Here is an 18,034-nt window from a genome sequence, read left to right on the forward strand (position 1 = left end):
CCCTGCAGGTCCGACGTCAGTGGCGCCAGCGAGTACCGAACAAATAGGAGAAGCGACTTGCTGCCGTCGATCAGAGGTGCCTCGAATATCTTACGGAGTATAGACAGTTGTTATGTCCTCCTTCGAGACGACAGTCCGACACCAAGACTATTCGATATAACGAGAACAATTACAGTGCTTTCGTGGCGTTTATAGAGAAATCGCTCATTTTCGATACAAAATAGCAAAATAGTGTAATATTTTCTTTCGCTTTTTTCGTACAAAAAAGCATGTTTGTGGCATGTTTGTGTTTACGGTTTACACGCGAATTGACTGTTGGTGTGTATTATAATATATAGTTGTGCGTTGGCGATGAAGAAAATGTTCCAATACTTAGTGTTTGTTTTTGTTTTGTACACTGATTCTTGACTGTTTGAATTTTTCGCTTGTGTCGAAAATATTTTGTTCATTATAGCAATATTTAGTCCCTACTGTCTCGAATTCCCCACAAAAAATGAAATCATGACGACAAAATCAACGGCTTCTAAAAAATTTCTTTTTTTTCAGAACTGAGAGTCGCTCGTTACTTTTTTTGTGACTGTGAGAGCCCAGAGTCTCCAAAATGAGTTATCTGTCCTGGAATGAATGGAGCCAGATCATTCGATCGTTCATCCAATATTTTGCGGAAGGCGTGAGACTGGAGGAGTTTGCCGGTAAGTATTTCATCGTCGAAAGTTTTCCTTCGGTATTTTTAAGTATAAACGAAAATAGGTTTTTTTGTGATACTTATATACTCAAATTTTTAATCTCAGCTATAATGAGCGGTCTTGGCGATCTAACGGTACCATACAGATCTTTCAATTTCCAAACTTTGGAGGATATGTTGCGTAAAATTCCTGGATTAAAACTTGTTTATAAAAACGGACGCTTAGTGATAACCGCTGTCATGTCAGAGAACACATCTCACCTCAACAGATTACATACCACTCGACATTACTTACCACTACTGCGACGTAATCGTATAACTCCACCTGCAAACGAATCGAATAATCCAAGAAGATTCCGCGTAGCCGGTAACAGGTATATGCTTAATGATTTATAAAGATTTAATTGCTGCTGTTTTACAGACAGTTAAAAAATTCACCTTTCCCCATTCCAATTACTCGAGCTTGTTTGCTACTGTCAGAGCGAGGAGAAGGCTAAATCTTTCGTCTCCGACAAGGATGGCTCCGTCGTTGCAGATAAACAGGACGATTTCATTTTATCAAAGGTTGCGGCAATCCACGCTGAGTATTCAAAACGAATTAGCACCTACTCCTATAATTCTTGAACAACAGCGTTTAATATCAGAGGCAAATGTAAGTATATTTCATTTTCGACGTTGAATTTTATTTTAGAAGTGATATCTATGTTGATCGGTGTTTCGGTTTTAACAGATGGACGACCCACGTCTTAGATTATTTAACTACACACATGCTAGAGGGCTTCCTGAACCTGTATATGGACAGATTTTCGTCAATAACGATGATAATGTTTATGCCACCGCTGAGGTAAGTATTGCTATGAGTTCCTCGGTTGTGGTAGCATTGCTAAACAAAATTATATTAACAATATTTCAATTCGCAGGTTAATAAAATAAAACATCATTCGTATCCCCACGAGGCCAAAACGAAAGAAGAAGCTGAAAAAGTGGCCGCGAAAAAAGCGTTACGCCTGTTAACAATGGAAGAAACGACTCCACAGGTCACGACCGAAGACAGCTCTCTAATTTTGGGGAGAGTGTTAGAGATCGTTGAAAGCTATCCGAACGGTATCTTCAAGTCGTATGTTGAAGAAATATATGCGAAGAAATATATTGAAGCCTTACCCGAAAATTGGCTAGAAATCGTCGAGCACGAGGTAAATATTGTCATAGGAGCAAACAATGAGCCGAAGCTGAGTCCATTATGAAGCAGCAACTGCGAAAAACGAATAACCAGTCTACGAGCTCATTTACCTTTTTTGAACTAAGCACCAGAATCAGATCGAATGGTTCTTTTTGAATGCGTGGGCATCATAGTTCGTATTTCAGACGACGCTAAAGATTTCAATAGTACTAGCTAGACGATGTCTTAACCGGACTAATAGTCATCTTAAATTTTTTATATTACGAGAGGTTTCCTGAGAAGAGAAAAGAAAATGCTTAATACGAGCTTTTTAGGCTCGTTCCTTATCGTTCATTGCGTTTTTTGTCAAAAACGGTAGGAACTAAAGCAGCGATTCAGATTACTATTTTTCTGAAGATTGACGTAATTAGATACGCATTTGTACATACAAGTTTTAAAAACGCCCTAGAGTTTATATGATTATGAACGAAGTAAGTTTTTGTGTAAATTTTTAAATTTATATCTTGGATAATGACAAGACAAGTACTTTAACGACAAGAGAAGAATCTTTTTGATTACTCAATTTTTAGATTATCTGACATAATGGATTATTCTTAACTTATATTAATAACGTTACCTGCGTTCTTCTCTTAAGGTTTCATATGTTCCAGAAATATTTAAATCTTTATTTCGACGCTCGATTGCAAATTAAAAATATGAATTGGTCACAAAATTATTTGTAAAAAACATACAACTATATTATAAGAAAATATATTTGAGTAAAGTACAATCACAGTTATAATAGAATCTCAGAATACATCAACCAGTTATCCAGCTTTCAAATCTTCTACAAGAAACACCAGCCTAGATGGATCATCAGCGTTACAAAGATAAATCCTAGTGACTCCACTGCTTGAAAGTTGGTAGCCTCCACCCAAAGAATATTGTGTAGTTACTCTAAACGAGCAGCGCAGGCGCTGCTGATGCTCGACTAAATTTACCGCAGTTTCTCCGCGCGCGACGAAGAGAGAGAATGAAGGGAGAGAGAGAGAGCCGCATCAGACGCGCGCGCGAACTTCCAACTCGTGCGACCGCTTGACGCGGCTCCCGGTGTACCGCCAAGTTTCGCGTGCGACGCTCCCGCGAATTGTTCTCGCCTCAGAGGCGATGAGTGTAGTGGATTAAGTTTGTTTGGTGACACTGTTATACTGTTTTGCTTTAGGTAAGGCATAGGATTTTAAATGGGGCGAAAGGTCGTTTGGATAGAGTTTATTAATTTCACACGGAAAATTCAAAAGTTTTGAAAATTCTAACAAATGCGTTTTTAAAAATATACGGTTATTTTGAATTTAATAGAAAAAGAGCTTTAAAAGACGCTAATCGGCACGAAAGGTCAAGGAAGGCAAATATTCCAAGAATACATATTTTTATTCAAAACAACATTGTCGATCATCTGTGCGCATTCTGCGCTTCGTTCTCTTTCTTCCCGATCATCGCCCTCATCGCGCATTCCGTCAACGCGTGTCTTAAAAAATTGATAGTTTTCTCACGGCAAAGCCCGATTAGAAAGTGATCAAACGCGACGCTCTTGTATAAACGTAATCCTTGCGTCGTCTGGTTTAGGATTACGATCGCGTCATATGCTCCGATCGTTTTCTAATCAAATTGACTTCCGCCAATGCGTACATACGTTTGATTCTATGCGCTGACGAATAACAGGAATATTGCTCGCAAACAAGTTATTTCATTTTAATTATTACGTCGCGAACGATTACATTGTATATCCGAGAGCGCGTTCCGTAAATTTTCCATCTCTCGATGCTCAATTTTTGTCAGCGGGTTATATCGATAAATATACTTTTGATGCCGTACTAATGCGCGCGAGCGCGAAACATCGGGAATTTTAATTACGCATTATTCTACGGCGTTATTGCGAATTTATTAATATTACACACTCACAAGCAAACACAAGAGCTCGGAGTTATAGAGCCGCAAGTACATAGCGTCGCGATAAGGATATTATAATTAAAAAATGTTTGTTTAATGCCGGATTGATTTTATTGAAATGCTGCGCACGCTGCTCTCCTCGCGCTGTGCGGCCAGATAAAAATAACTTGTCAAAGGGATGTTTTTTTTTTCTTCATCCGACTCGCGCACTGAAATTTTTATAACGAAGACGCCGATGCTGACACACTTGATTATTTATTTGTTTTTGTAAAAGTGTAATTCAGCACCTGTTGACTGGACCGTAGAAACTCGTATAGAGAATAATAAATAAATTTTTAAGAAATTAAAATCGTTGTCACCGCCGCCGGTGCCAAAATCATTCATCCGCGAACAATTTTGTTTTCAAAGGAGCCTCTGTTGATCGTCCGCTGATTTTCGAACTCGAATCGATTTAAAAAGTGCAGTTTCGCAACGCTACGTCAGAACTCAGAAGCAGAAGAAGAAGAAAAAAAGAAATCGTCTCCGCACATCTGCCGCACGAGGCGTAAATCATCCTCGCGTTGGACCAAAAATAGCGCCGTCAGAGTCGACAGGAGAAGACACGACAGTCGACGTGAAGAATAAGAAGAAGAAAGAGTCGGAAAATAAGGGATCGTCAATTATCGGGAAAAAAGAAAGGCTGCACACCGGCGAAGACAATTAGCGATAACAACACACACACACACACACGCGGCCAAAGTAGCCGCCGAAGGTGGAGAGACATGTGAGCACCGAGTGAGGTGCCGCCCCGGAGGATAATGATTACAGAACAGACCTGGAGCATGATGCTGGACAGCGATGTGGCCGGCATTAACGAGTGAGTTTAAGATTATGGCTGACAGATGCGCTGTAACACTGGAGTAATTAAAACTAATTTTAGGGTGATTTAGTGCACTGCGAATATATGCTTCGCAGTCAATCACTCGACCAGAAAACGTCGTATGTCATAGAGCTGCTCTAGTTCTGTTTTCGGTTAAATTTTCTAGATGTAAACTCGGGGAAAAATTGATAACTCCGAGGCAGAGAAGCGAATGAGAGCCTCTTGGCGGATTCTAGCGGAATTTCGGAAATTTATCATCCGGTCTCCGCTGTCACGCGTCTGCCAAAGCTATTTAGATTTTTAGACTAATTTGATGTTTCTGGGCGCTTGTGATTCATGGAAATAGTTGTACTCCAATTCGCATACAGCCGACACTTTGGAGCTTATTTTGTAAACCAGTAAACACGAGCTTTCGAAGTGTTGTCGAAACATCGTTATGCTTGCAATTACGTAAAAAAAGCCTATTAATAACTCGAGAAACCAAGTCACACGAACGACCAATGCAACCGAGCGTAAATTCGCGCGTCGGAAGCCCTTAAAAGAAATCGACGAAAATCGAGGTGAATTATTAGGCGTCCGCGGATACTTGGACCGCTATCAATTCCACTTCCCACTCGTCATCCTTGCAGCACACACATACACGCGCATATATCCAGTATAAATACCCCCGACTTTTTTCGCCGCGCATACCTCGTACGGCATCTAAAATAAAACCGGCATAATCATAACTTTGAAAAAGCCCGTGCATGCATGCATGTGTGTGTGCGTGTTTAATGTTGGAATTTATATCACATAGCGATGCAGTGTGTGTAGGTATTATCGTAAATATAGCCAGAAGACGCGGGGCTTTATGAAAATTAAGCGATTCGAGACGCGCGGACTTGAGCAAACACGTCGCGGATCTGCGGACAGTTTTCGGACTATGTTTTTTAAGGGGTATTAATAACCGCGCCGAGGAGAAGCCTAGGAAAATAACTTTTTCTTTTCTTTTTGACTGCTTGTGTGGGCTTTTTAGAAATATTTTGAATGATGTTATAGGTTTACGATGTGTAATATCTGTTTTCGTTTGGATTATCGGTGATAACATATTTACGGCTGTGTTAGAAGTGTAAAATCGTAGTTGTTAAGTTGTAACAATTACATTCATACAGATATTCAAAACCATATTTGTCGAAACTTTACGCGAACGAGCCGGCAGAAATGTTCCGACACATAAATGCGTTCTGAAAAGAATCTCGTTGAAGCTTTATTGAGGATCACGCGACGCTGTCTCTTATACTCGCATCCGTTTCTTTTCCGACGTAATTGATCGATTATCGTTTCGTTTATGCTTTTCCACTTCAATATTCACCCACTATTATAATAATTAATCGAGTAATGCACACACGCGTCAATACGATTGTTGTTACACGAAACTAATTATGCATATTACGACGGCAGTGGCGCACGTGACGCGGACCTATTTAAATAAACCGCATGTGCATGTAGTGTGCGATGGAATATTGTAGTTTATTTTGATAAGAATTCCGACTGCGGGACTGACAGGTCCGTCCGAACGCCAAAAGCACTTTCCGATGGATGACTTCATCCGAACGTCTTGACTTTAGAAATTCCGAGCCTGTCAATGCTCGCATGGGCCGAAACTCATTCTAATCGCTTTTTTTAAGAAAATAAGTAGTTTTACTTATTTCGATGCATTCTCTCATCGGCAATAACAAAAACTATTATATGCGCGTTATCCCAAACAACTTAAAATTCCACGACACGTGTTCAAAAAATCGCAACTTTCCTCCTATAATACGAGAGCCGAGTATAGTAAACAACATCTCGTGATCAATCGAACAGGTTGGCCATTTCGCCAAGGAAGCAGCTATGGATCAAAGCGGTGAAGAAGCTGACCTCGGAGCGGCTGGGCCGCGAAAGCCTGGCCGCTTGGGAGGAGGGCAAACCCAGCATGGGCATCGAGGAAGAGGCCCAGGAGATGGACGAAAGAACCAAGAAGTCGTCCGATGCCTCTAACGACACCGACGTTGTTTTTCCCGGCAATGAACAGACCGACACCGATAAGGAGGGTATGTTTTTTGAGAAAATATAATATGAAATTGGAATTTTTTTATTTGAGCTACTTCGTTGCAGATGTGTTCAAGAAAGGCGTGAAGTACAAAGGGATATTCTGCCCGTCGCTGACGAACAGCTTCCACAACAAGCAGCTGGAAAATTCCTATCTGCAGTACTCGAGTCGACAGCGGCAGAAGTCGTTGATTATGCTCAACATAATCGATTTGGGATTGAAGGTAAGGTGAAAATATAAAATATTAAAAATACAGTTCGCCTACGTCAGAAGGTTTTATTTTTTAATTTTCATTCTCGAAAATCGATACGCTATTTAAATTACATCCTTCAGTAAAAAATTATAACTTGCAGATCTGCCTGATGACGATCTGGCTGTGGCGTCGTAACGAGCAAAGCGGTGGCCTGGTCGAGTCCCTGGCCTGGTCGACCTGCAGCGTTCTCTCGAACGTCGTCGTTTGCGCACTCGGCTGGTGGCGATGCTTCTCCAACAACTATCTCTACTGGGCCTCCATATTCACTTGGCTCCTCATCAACTCTCAGGGTATACACAAAAGAACGAAAAATTTTTTTCCCTCGTGTATACTGGAGCCACAAAGCGTTACACAAAGTGTGTGCACCGCACGCGTTCGCCGGTAATCGAGTTTTCATCGATTAGCTTTTCAAGGGGACAAAAGTTGCGGCTCTCTCTCTCTCTCTCTCTCTCTCACTGAGTGGCCATTAAGAATTTATAATTATGGCACAAGCCGTGATATTCTTGATAATTGATTTCGCGTTATTGCGTTAGGGAAGCACTTTCTCTATTAAATAATACTCGTCGTGGTAAGAAACTTTCGGAAGATTGATATCGATATAATGGCTGTTTATTGGATTAACCATCACCGATTTTTATACCGATTCTGTCATCGGATCTCAAATCAGAGCTCGTCGCGTCTATTTAAAGAAGGCCGATACCGATTGTCTTTAATCAGCCTAACGAAACGTCGAGCTTGCAGCGCTCTCGAAACGTAGCACGAAATTATTTTCTTTTCCATATACCGAGCGGACTTAATGCCACTCTGTGGAAAATGTTACATTTTTCCCGTGTACAGTAGCGGTAAGTGCAGGTCGACGAAAAGTGCACACATAAAGGGCCGTCGTCGCGTTCCCACGTTATAACTTTGTCAAATGGAAGCTCGCTCGAGCGCGAGGGGCGCTGGCTGCGCCGATTAATTGAATGGCTCTTCTCGCTCGAGCGGCTACTCTCGCCGTCTGCTTTTTGTTTCTTTTGTCTCTCTCTTTCTGTTTGCGAGTCGAGCGCGATTCATCGGCTCTAGAATAATAAATGGCGGATGGAATCGTTGAGTGAGATTCTCGACGCCTTGTTTTGTCCGCCGGTGTTTATTTGTTCCTTAATATGACTAAAAGAATTATTCAAAACGATCCTTTGTGCTCATTGCAGGTTTTATAGTGGCCGGTCTGAACTTCCTGACGCAGCAGCGGCTCATGTGGTACATACTGTTCGTCGTGTACGCGCCTTACGCTATGCTACCCCTGCCGCTTAGGTGGTGCGTTCTTGCCGGTTTCGGGACTGCGTTCACCCACCTGTTGATCGCCGTCATCACCTTGCTCAACGACGATCGGCATCACGAGGTCTGTCCATCATCACGATTGCTTATTTAACAAATATATACTCATTTTTATTTAAAAAAATTAATTCCAGGATCTAGGCTGCGTCTCGCGAATGGTGGCAGCCAACATCCTGCTGTGCATCGCGGTAAATCTGGCGGGAATGTACACCAAGTACCTTACCGATCGAGGCCAGCGTCAGGCTTTCCTCGAGACGCATCGATCTATGGAGACTCGGCAGAGAACGCAAAACGAGAACAATCGTCAGGAGAAGCTTCTACTGTCAGGTGATAAGGCTGTAATCAAAAATACAGCGCGTCGTTTAAGAGGCTGATTTATCGTTCCGCCGAAGGTTTATATAAAGTAGAGTCAGCTGCAATGGCTTTATTTATACACACAGGGGCTACACGTTCCTCCTTTTTTCGCGCCCCGTACACCTGACGCTCGCGTCAATCGATGTGGCGGTGTAAACGCGATGCAGAGAGAGAGAGAGAGAGAGAGAGAGAGAGAGAGAGAGAGAGAGAGAGAGAGAGAGAGAGAGAGAGAGAGATGGGGCAGACGGTTATGCAATTTTTCGTTCGACGATGTTTTATTTACACGACACTCGTATAAGCGCAAGGGATGCAACTTACGTAAATTCTGAAAAACAGTAATCTCCGATCTCCGCGAGAAAGAAAGAAGTATCATCGAAGAAAAAACAAAAAATATACACACAAGTATAATTGAGATACGTGAGCTGCGCTATAGGTGCGGCCGAGGAGCTTATTGGCCCGTGCAAGCCTGCTCAGCCGTGTGTCAAGAGGGTCACTAGACATTCTCAGTCGATTGCCTCCGCGCGGCTGTGCTCTGCTGTGTTTTATGTACACATACATCGAGCTTATGTTGCGTCGCTGTATTTGCACGTGTGGTCGATGTACACCTGTGGGATGTAGCTCGAAAAAGGCCTCGATCGATCTGGGGAAGTGTGTGTACGGGAGGAGGCGCGAAAATAGATGGAAGAGCGAGTTCACGTGCGATGTGGGATTCGAATGATTGGGCTGCGCTGCTTTTAATGATACTCACCAGCTTATCGTTTTTGTCATTTTTTTCTTTGCAGTTTTACCGGACTTTGTGGCCAAGGAGATGATACGAGACATCGCGCGGGAAACAGCGCGAGGTGGGCCGATATCTTTCACTCCGAATCAGTTTCACAGGATATACATTCACCGTTACGAAAATGTCAGTATACTCTTCGCCGATATCAAAGGCTTCACAGGTAAATTTTCATTCTAAATAACTGATACAATAAGCTTGGATTCTTTATTAAATGACGTATACTTTCAGCACTGGCCAGTCAGTGCAGTGCCCAGGAGCTGGTGAAAGTTCTGAACGACCTGTTCGCCCGTTTCGATAAGCTATCGGCGGAAAACCATTGCCTCCGCATCAAGCTTCTCGGCGACTGTTATTACTGCATTTGCGGCCTCCCGGTCGCTCGTTCGGATCACGCACACTGCTGCGTCGAGATGGGACTACACATGATCAAGGCCATCCGGGACGTGCGTTACACGACCAAAGTCGATCTCAACATGCGCATCGGTATACACAGTGGATCGGTTCTCTGCGGAGTTCTGGGCCTGAGGAAGTGGCAGTTCGACGTGTGGAGCTACGATGTCACCCTGGCGAACCATCTCGAGAGCGGTGGTATTCCTGGGTAGGTGTTGGCGTCGAATTGTAGTCGTAAAGAGATAATAAAAATAATGGATCTCGCAGGCGAGTCCACATCTCGGCAGACACGCTCAAGTGTCTGAATGACGTGTACGAAGTGGAGCCGGGCAACGGCACCGAGCGCGACAACTACCTCAAGGACCGGGACGTCGTGACTTATCTGATCAAGCAAGTGGAGCCTCTTCGCTCGCGTCGTCGATACTCGTCCAGACCGAAGATTTGGCCAGAAGGTGAACACCCTGATAACCCGGCCAATCGCACCAGAAAGAGCTTCAAGATGGGAAACTCTCTGACCACCGGTGGTAATCCTGCCACCGCGAATTCTGGTACTCAAGGCGGTGCCAACGCCAGTACCAACGCCAACGAGGACGATATCGGGGTCGACTGGACGCCCGAGATTCCGTTCGAGAACGTAAGACGCCGTTTGAAAGAGTACTTAAGAGGACGGATACACCTTAAATAGTCAAAAAATGAAAAATTCAATTTTTTGTTTATATTTTTCCCAAATTGTTTAAAAAATGAATGAAACTATTAAATATATTTAAGTATCATGTAAGAAACATAAAACCATGTTTATATGTGCCAAATTATCAGGTATGACATTTCTTTGAAGGCCAAAATTCAGAATTTCCATTTTTCAGCTACCGCAGACTTACTTGAGATTTGGGCTTCGAAGGGCACTTTTATACTAATAGATATGCTTCAAACACATATAGTTTCCAGATGTGTTGGATTTTACAAAAAAATATTTTTTAAAAAACTTTTCTGAAAATAATCATCAAAAATTGTTTAAACACTTTAAAAAGTAATAAATTTTATGTTAATATCTAGACAACTTTTTTAAATAATATTTTTTTGTAAAATCCAACACATCTGGAAACTATATGTGTTTGAAGCATATCTATTAGTATAAAAGTGCCCTTCGAAGCCCAAATCTCAAGTAAGTCTGTGGTAGCTGAAAACTGACTATTTAAGGTGTATCTTAAGAGTTTCGACTAATTTTTATAAATTTTCAGCTGAACAGCGCAACGTCGGTGAGTAACCTGGAATCGGACTACCTGGAGGACGATGCGGGTTCGGCCAAGAGCGAGCAGGTGACTCGAGGCTCCGGCAACGAGAAGACGACCAAAGGTGGCATTGAGTCCGTCAGCAACAAGCGTATGCGACTAGCCAACATCAATCCGTGGACGCTCCGGTACAACGACGAGAGCCTCGAATCCAAGGTTATATACGTGAATACTGTGTTCCTAAACGAAATCGTACTTTACCCAAATTTTCCGCTTTCAGTTCCGTCAGCTACGCGAGGACATGTTCAAGTCCAACATGATCTGCTGCTTCGTCATCTGGCTCTTCATCGCCGTCTGCCAAGCGATTATTCTACCCGAGTAAACACCGAAACTACAAACTTTACACCTTGCTAATCGGTGAATAATTTTTTACAAGCGTTTCATCGATATTCCACAGCTGTACAGTGCTATTGGTGGCGCTGAGCATGACGACGTTGCTGCTGATCGCCTCGTCGATCCTCGTGATGGCCGACGAGTTTAAGGGTCTGCCGACCTTTCTGCAACACTCATCGTCGATGCTCGTGCACAACAAGCAGCACCGAACCTTCTTCATCTGCGGCGTTATCAGTCTCATGGCTCTTACCTCCGTCATCGGCGCGATTGCTTGTCCTGTGGTGAGTTTATTTTTCTGAATTTTAAATACAAGCTATACGTATATAGGATTTAAAAATTGGCAATGCTCCTCGTAGGAAATTGAGGCTAATATGGCCACGATATGTCAAATTTTATGCCCAGTACCCAGATTATGTGGAATATCGTGGCCATATGTCTCTGTTAACAGGCGACGGTAAGTGGGCGTAATATGCCATAAAATTATGGCAAACGTTTTATACATGGCAACCTAACCTTACACATATTTATGCATATGTACAAACATGACCACACTCAACACACACTGAAATGTACACTTTTTATATGGGTTTGGATATTAGAAACATTAAGTCAAATTTGTGTGTTCAAGATTTTATTAATGATGAAGTGTAAAAGTGATAATTTTGATAAATATTCCCAACTCAGTGTTAAAGTCAGTCGCAGGCAGTATTCATCATTATAATGCCTTATATGCAGTGTATTCGTGCAAGATGTTTAATTTGTAGTGTAGATGTTTATTTTATTATGTAGGAATAGGCTAGCATAACAATTTTTGCTTGTCTGTCTTTGCTAGCTGACCCACACCGAACCCCATGGCTCCGGGCAAAATTTCCACATGGGTGTTTATATGAAAATTTAAACTACAGCACTTCAGATAAAGACAAGTGGATATATTGTTTTAACAGCTTGAAACAAATTACCATGCAAAATTTGAGCCTTCTAAGTATGATAGATTTTAATTGAGAGCAAAAAGAAAAATTGAAAAAAGTAATCGTACAATCATTGAGAATTTGATTTTGCTCTCAATTTGACCCCAGAGCCATGGGGTTCGATGTGGGTCAGCTAACAAAGACAGACAAGCAAAAATTGTTATACTAGCTTATTCCTACATGATAAAATAAGCATCTACACTACAAATTAAACATCTTGCACGAATACACTCATATAAGGCATTATAATGATGAATACTGCCTGCGACTGACTTGAACACTGAGTTGGGAATATTTATCAAGATCATCGCTTTTACACTTCATTGTTGATAATCCTGAACACACAAATTTCACCCGATGTTGTTTGTAATATTCACACTTACATAAAAACATGCATGCCAGAATAGTATATATATATGTGTGTGTGTTCGTGAGTTTTGAGTGTGATTATATGCAAATTTGTATGTATGAATATTCAAGGTTAGGTTACTGCTCTTAATACATTGCCTTGCATTTTCAAAGTTTATTGTAAAATCAATTTTTTAAACGTAAATGATTTTAGAATTTACTGCGTTAAAAGAAATTTGATTATTAAGTTTATGGATTTTAGGTTATAAACCCATTGATGGAGTCAAGTACTCAACATAATGTGGGCATCTTATGTTAACATATTATGCTAACAAAAATATGGCCAGTAGTTATTCACCGGCCATATCTTATCGCGTATTTTCTACGAGGGATGGTCAATAAAAAAAAAACATCTGGTTATAAAAAAAGTTAATATTTATTTATTTGTTTCTCGATCGGAATACAATAGTTTAACATTTTTTCAGCCTTTTCAGATTCGCATCAATTAGATTCTCAAGATGCTCGTTCATTAAATGTTTGAAAATATGTCTAGAACACAGTTCAGGCAAACTTATGCCAGTCAAGCCGGTCAAACTATCCCTCGCCTTTTGATCCCTCGGAATTTTTCTCAAACCTTTGTTCACCTGAGATTTGATCATGACACCGTACAAGGGAAATTCCCTCACCAAATCTTCCAGACGTTCCGGATTCAATTGAGTCGCCAGCTTTTTGTTTTTAATAAGCCAGACTATTTGCTCCTCGGCTTTGTAGAGAATACTGCGCAAATTTTCACCGCCGCATCCGTCGATTCTCGTTTGTTGCAGCTTTTCCAGTTCGGCTGCGCACACCCTATCGCTGATCGCCCGTTCTCTAACCCACTGTATTTTTTTATGCCCCTCGATAAAGTCATTCTTAACTTTATCGCTAACGTACAGTCCAGCGACTTCCATTTTTTTCAGATGGTTCGCAATCTGCAACTCTATTACCAGATGATTTGTGCTGAAATTTTTTATAGTATCATCATCATCATCATCATCATAATCATAATCATCATCATCATCATCATCATCATTATCAATGGACGTATAGTCATGAAACGACGCGATCGTCGAGCGGCCTTCGTTATCTTCTGCGTTGATATCAGCACCGGCTAATAACAATTCGTTGACGCTCCACGAATCACCCTTGCTCAGAGCTATGTGCAGCGGGGTCAAACCAGTCAGGTCGTGCATATCAACCGCTGATGTTTCGCCACTAGTTTCATTAATCGCGATGATGCGCCCATTAGGGCAGCAGTTTTGGGCAAGTAAGCTCTCAACAATGTCTAACCGACGACACCAAGTAGCCATGTGAAGAAGCGTCAAGCCGCGGTCGTCCGCGTAATTCTGATCTTTTGGAATTTTGTCTAAAAGAATCTTAACGATGCCATTATGGCCATTCCTATAAAACTCGCTATGTAGGAGAAGGCGATTTCTGCGATCTCTAATCATGAAATCAGCACCAGCTTCTAAGAGTAAATTTATGCAATCCAACTGCTGGAGTTCGATGGCCAACTGAAGCGGTGTTAAACCACGTCCACACCGTAAAGAGTGATCGGCGCCGTGATCCAAGAGAAATTTAACGTTTAACATGGAGTCACGTTTAATTGCAAAATGTAGTGGAGTAAAACCTGGATCAGTCTCGGAAAGTAACGAAGTTGCGCAGTTTATGTCCGTTCCGCTATTTAAAAATTCTTGTAGACTGGAGGTTGGGATGTAATTCATGGTGAAACAGATATGAAAGTGTGTCAGTCCTGTGTCGTCGGCTACATTGACGAAAGTATTAACTACGGAGTGCTTGAAGAGTGTGTATATCAACTGTTCGAATGAATCATTATTATAATAGGCTTGGTGAACTGGAGTCCATCCATTGTCGCCCTTTGCCGAGATGTCAGCGCCGTTCTCCAACAAATAAATCATGATGTCTTCGCGTTTCTCTTGTACAGCGAAATGCAACGCTGTATAGCTATGGCGTTTACTATCCTGTTCTGAAGACGTCTTGATATGGCTCATTTTTGCCTCACTGGAAACGCCACAAAACTCATCAAAATCGAAGATATCAGAGAAGCTAATAGGCGTTTCGAAGCTACTTTTGCACAGCGTTAACATCGTATCAACAGCCGCGTACTGTCTACTCTTCACGGCCAGGTCAAACGGAGTCTGATTTTGGAGATCACGCTCGTGTATAGAAGCGCCGCGTTTTATTAGAACCTTTATGATATTCAAACGCTGGTGTTCGACAGCACTGTGTAACGCAGTACGACCTTTGTTGTCCTTTATCTTCATATCAGTCTCGTACAATAACAGCAACTCTACGATGGCTGATGAGTCAGAGCCTTCACTCGCGATATGCAGCAGGCTAAGGCCTCCTTCGCACGTTATGTGAGGATTGGCGTAATTTTCGAAAAGTAGGCTTACATCCTCTATAGAGCCATTTCGGACTGCAAAATGCAAAGGTGTAAAGCCGCAATCCTTGTCGGCGAGTAAAGAAACCGAACAGTTTACGTTAACTTCGTTGTTTATGAATTGATTTAACACTGGAATGCCCAAAGCACAGCAGATATGAAAAGTTGTCAGTCCCGATCTATCCACTACGTTTTCGTACGTTTTGAACGAAGTAGAGTGTTTGAAGATTGTAGATATCAAATCGGTAGCTTCGATGTAATACGCGAGGTGAACCGGAGTCAAACAATCCGCATTTCTCTCGGTAATGTCAGAGTCGTTTTCCAATAGATAAATAACGGTTTCTTCATCCCTATTTTCGACGGCGAAATGTAGCGGCGTATAGCCGGAAAATTTTTCACCAAGGCTTGAATCGGCATGACTGTTGACAGGATATCCTTGTTTTACATAACGTCTGATATCGTCCAGAATGTTTTGTTTGCAAGCTCTGTGAAATAGGCGCAGTTTTTGCTCACAGAATTTCGGACCCATGTTGCGATGATGTGCGAAAAATCTAAAAAAAAAAAAAATTATATTGATATTTTAGTTTAACGCCGCTTGGTCGATAAAAATTGCTTTTAAAAATGAGATTTGTAGTTTAACTCCGTTTATCTGTTTTATGCACTTATTTTACAGAATTAAATTTGAATAACTTTATTTTGTGAGGTATTGACACATAAATTTCAAACTTTGTTAAATGATGATAATCATATTACTCAGGGCAACTAGATGTCGTGGTTTATCATAATGTTATTTAAATCATTTGTTATATATAGGCAAATTACCCTAGTAGCAGCGTTCCCGAGAAAGTACCTGAAGGCTACCGAGATTTTTCAAATCTAGCAGGTTTCCAGAGAAAAGTGTAAATGAAAACCCCGATAAATCAGACATGATTTCTGGAAGAAATCTCGGTAGAATTTTTTCTCGACTATGATTTGTACATATAACCTTACTTTTCACACCAATGATCCTGCTCTGCATTGACATTGTTTGAAAATATTCATAAATTGATGAATATATATATCCTATAAATTCATCTACAATGTTTTTGAAGGTTAAACATGATTTTTAAAGTGCACATTAATAGTGAAAACCTAACCCTACACATGCATGCTCTCATACATGACAATATGTACAGCATTGTGTACTGACTGACTTTGTATTAAGTATTCAAGTACAATTACTGTGTAAAAAGTGTCATCGATGCACTCAAAGTCGCCAATGATGAAGTTTGCATAGGTATTTTAATCTCATCAGTATGCGAGCCAGTTACTCTCAACCACCAAATCTTTCATAATCATGGTAAATCCATGATATTAAAGGTGGATGTCTGTTCTTTTGCATTAAGACTTGTTAAATTATTTAGAAACAGACTGCCATATCAGTTTTTACTTAACAGTCTTGGTTCGGCCTTTCACCCTGAACCCTATGGCTTCGGCGTCAAAAAATGCAGATAGCTCTGTACATGAAAATCGAATTCATATCAGCTAGAATGAATTCAACTTAATATACTGTTTCAACATGCCAATACAAATTAAGTTGCAAAATTTCAGCTCTCTAGGTATGATAGTTTTCAAGTGAGAGCAAAATCAAATTTTATTGATTTCGATTACTTTTTTCACAATTTTATTTTGGCTCTCATTTGAAAACAAGCATACTTAGAGAGCTGAAATTTTGCAACTTAATTTGTGTTGGCATGTTATAACTATATATTGAGTTGAATTCATTCTAGATGATATGAATTCAACTTTCATGTATAGACCCACCTATATTTTTGCCACCAAAGCCATACGGTTCAGGGTGCAAAGCCGAACCAAGACTGTTAAGTGAAAACTGAAATGGCAGGCTGTTTCTAAATAATTTAACAAGTCTTAATGCAAAAGAACAGACATCAAACTTCAATATCATGGATTTAGCATGATAATGATAGTACTTGGACATTGACAGAAACTGGTTTGCACACTGATGAGGTTGAAATATCTGTTCAAACCTCATCATCGGTAACTTTGAGCCCATCGATGACAATTTTTACACAGTACTTGCACTTACACACACAAAGTCAGTCAGTACAGCATGCTTGTACATACTGTCATATATGGCAGTATGCATAGACATAAGAGAGATAGACTGCGTGTGTAGGTTTGCAAAAGTGGCACCCTATTAGAGAAAGACAACATACCTTCTTTCCATATACCAAGCATTGATAGAAGGTATGGTGTCTTTGTCTTACACATTGACATAAGAGAGTCTGTCTTTCTCTAACAGGGTGCCACTTATGCTAACCTACACACGCAGTCTATCTCTCTTATGTCTATGGCAGTATGCATGTGTAGGGTTAGGTTTTCACTCTTAATGGGCACTTTGAAAATCATTAAATTTTCCCTTCAAAATTATTCTAGATGAATTAATAGGCTAAATATTCATCATTTAACATTGACTAAAACTGTGAAAACTGTAGTTCTGTCTGTTATGCTATTCTGCTGTATAACATGGTAGACAGCCTCTACAATACGCGTCGTATACTTCTAGTATGCCTGTGCCTAGCCTGAACCGCACGCGCATGCGCAAGAATTTTTGCTACTCGGGTTTCAGCGAAGAAATTACGCATATTTCTCGACAGATTTTGGGTTCCATTCCTACCGAGTCGCTAGGGAACGGGCCAGAACTTATCGGCCATTTGCTACCAGGGTAGTTTCTTTTGTCGTCTGCTATTTTGTAGCGTGAAATCTGAATTTGAATTGACTATGTGACCGAAATGCTTATTTATTGCATACGCGGTTCGGTAACTCTTATTATTAATGTAAAT

General features: G+C 41.0%; 3 protein-coding genes across 8 annotated transcripts in view; 2 read left to right on the plus strand and 1 right to left on the minus strand.

The window, feature by feature from the left end:
• LOC116738584 lies at nt 1–4,295 on the plus strand. Of its 5 annotated transcripts, none has more exons than XM_032599791.1 (7): nt 1–76; nt 547–692; nt 792–1,059; nt 1,148–1,337; nt 1,416–1,529; nt 1,606–3,066; nt 4,200–4,295. In XM_032599791.1, exons 2-6 carry the CDS (start codon nt 602–604, stop codon nt 1,927–1,929), a joined length of 987 nt encoding a protein of 328 aa, XP_032455682.1. In that variant the 5' UTR covers nt 1–76; nt 547–601; the 3' UTR covers nt 1,930–3,066; nt 4,200–4,295. The 5 variants fall into 5 exon arrangements, with proteins under 5 accessions (XP_032455682.1, XP_032455683.1, XP_032455681.1 ...); XM_032599792.1 differs by having other exon boundaries at nt 73–233; nt 1,166–1,337; XM_032599790.1 differs by lacking the exon at nt 1–76 and adding an exon at nt 83–377.
• The window catches only part of LOC100679362 (adenylyl cyclase 78C), a 27,855-nt gene continuing 14,020 nt past the window's right edge, over nt 4,200–18,034 (plus strand). The window contains exons 1-12 of the mRNA XM_032599775.1: nt 4,200–4,647; nt 6,496–6,722; nt 6,787–6,944; nt 7,075–7,264; nt 8,162–8,352; nt 8,423–8,615; nt 9,425–9,583; nt 9,652–10,018; nt 10,078–10,444; nt 11,049–11,255; nt 11,320–11,417; nt 11,497–11,713. Coding sequence (XP_032455666.1) covers nt 4,589–4,647; nt 6,496–6,722; nt 6,787–6,944; nt 7,075–7,264; nt 8,162–8,352; nt 8,423–8,615; nt 9,425–9,583; nt 9,652–10,018; nt 10,078–10,444; nt 11,049–11,255; nt 11,320–11,417; nt 11,497–11,713 — 2,433 coding nt within the window. The 5' untranslated portion in view covers nt 4,200–4,588. The remainder of the gene's footprint in view (nt 4,648–6,495; nt 6,723–6,786; nt 6,945–7,074; nt 7,265–8,161; nt 8,353–8,422; nt 8,616–9,424; nt 9,584–9,651; nt 10,019–10,077; nt 10,445–11,048; nt 11,256–11,319; nt 11,418–11,496; nt 11,714–18,034) is intronic.
• Nucleotides 13,166–18,034, minus strand: part of LOC107982181 (ankyrin-3-like) — a 5,129-nt gene continuing 260 nt past the window's right edge. Inside the window, exons 1-2 of one of the 2 annotated variants that reach the window (XM_016989929.2) lie at nt 16,014–16,525; nt 13,166–15,742 (exon numbers count right to left, since the gene is read on the minus strand). In XM_016989929.2, coding sequence (XP_016845418.1) covers nt 13,219–15,720 — 2,502 coding nt within the window. In that variant the 5' untranslated portion in view covers nt 15,721–15,742; nt 16,014–16,525 and the 3' untranslated portion in view covers nt 13,166–13,218. Of the gene's footprint in view, nt 15,743–16,013; nt 16,526–18,034 lie in introns of those variants that run through there. The other variant, XM_016989928.2, reaches the window with a different exon arrangement.

This window comes from Nasonia vitripennis, chromosome 4, assembly GCF_009193385.2.
Source record: "Nasonia vitripennis strain AsymCx chromosome 4, Nvit_psr_1.1, whole genome shotgun sequence".
Lineage (NCBI taxonomy): Eukaryota > Metazoa > Arthropoda > Insecta > Hymenoptera > Pteromalidae > Nasonia > Nasonia vitripennis.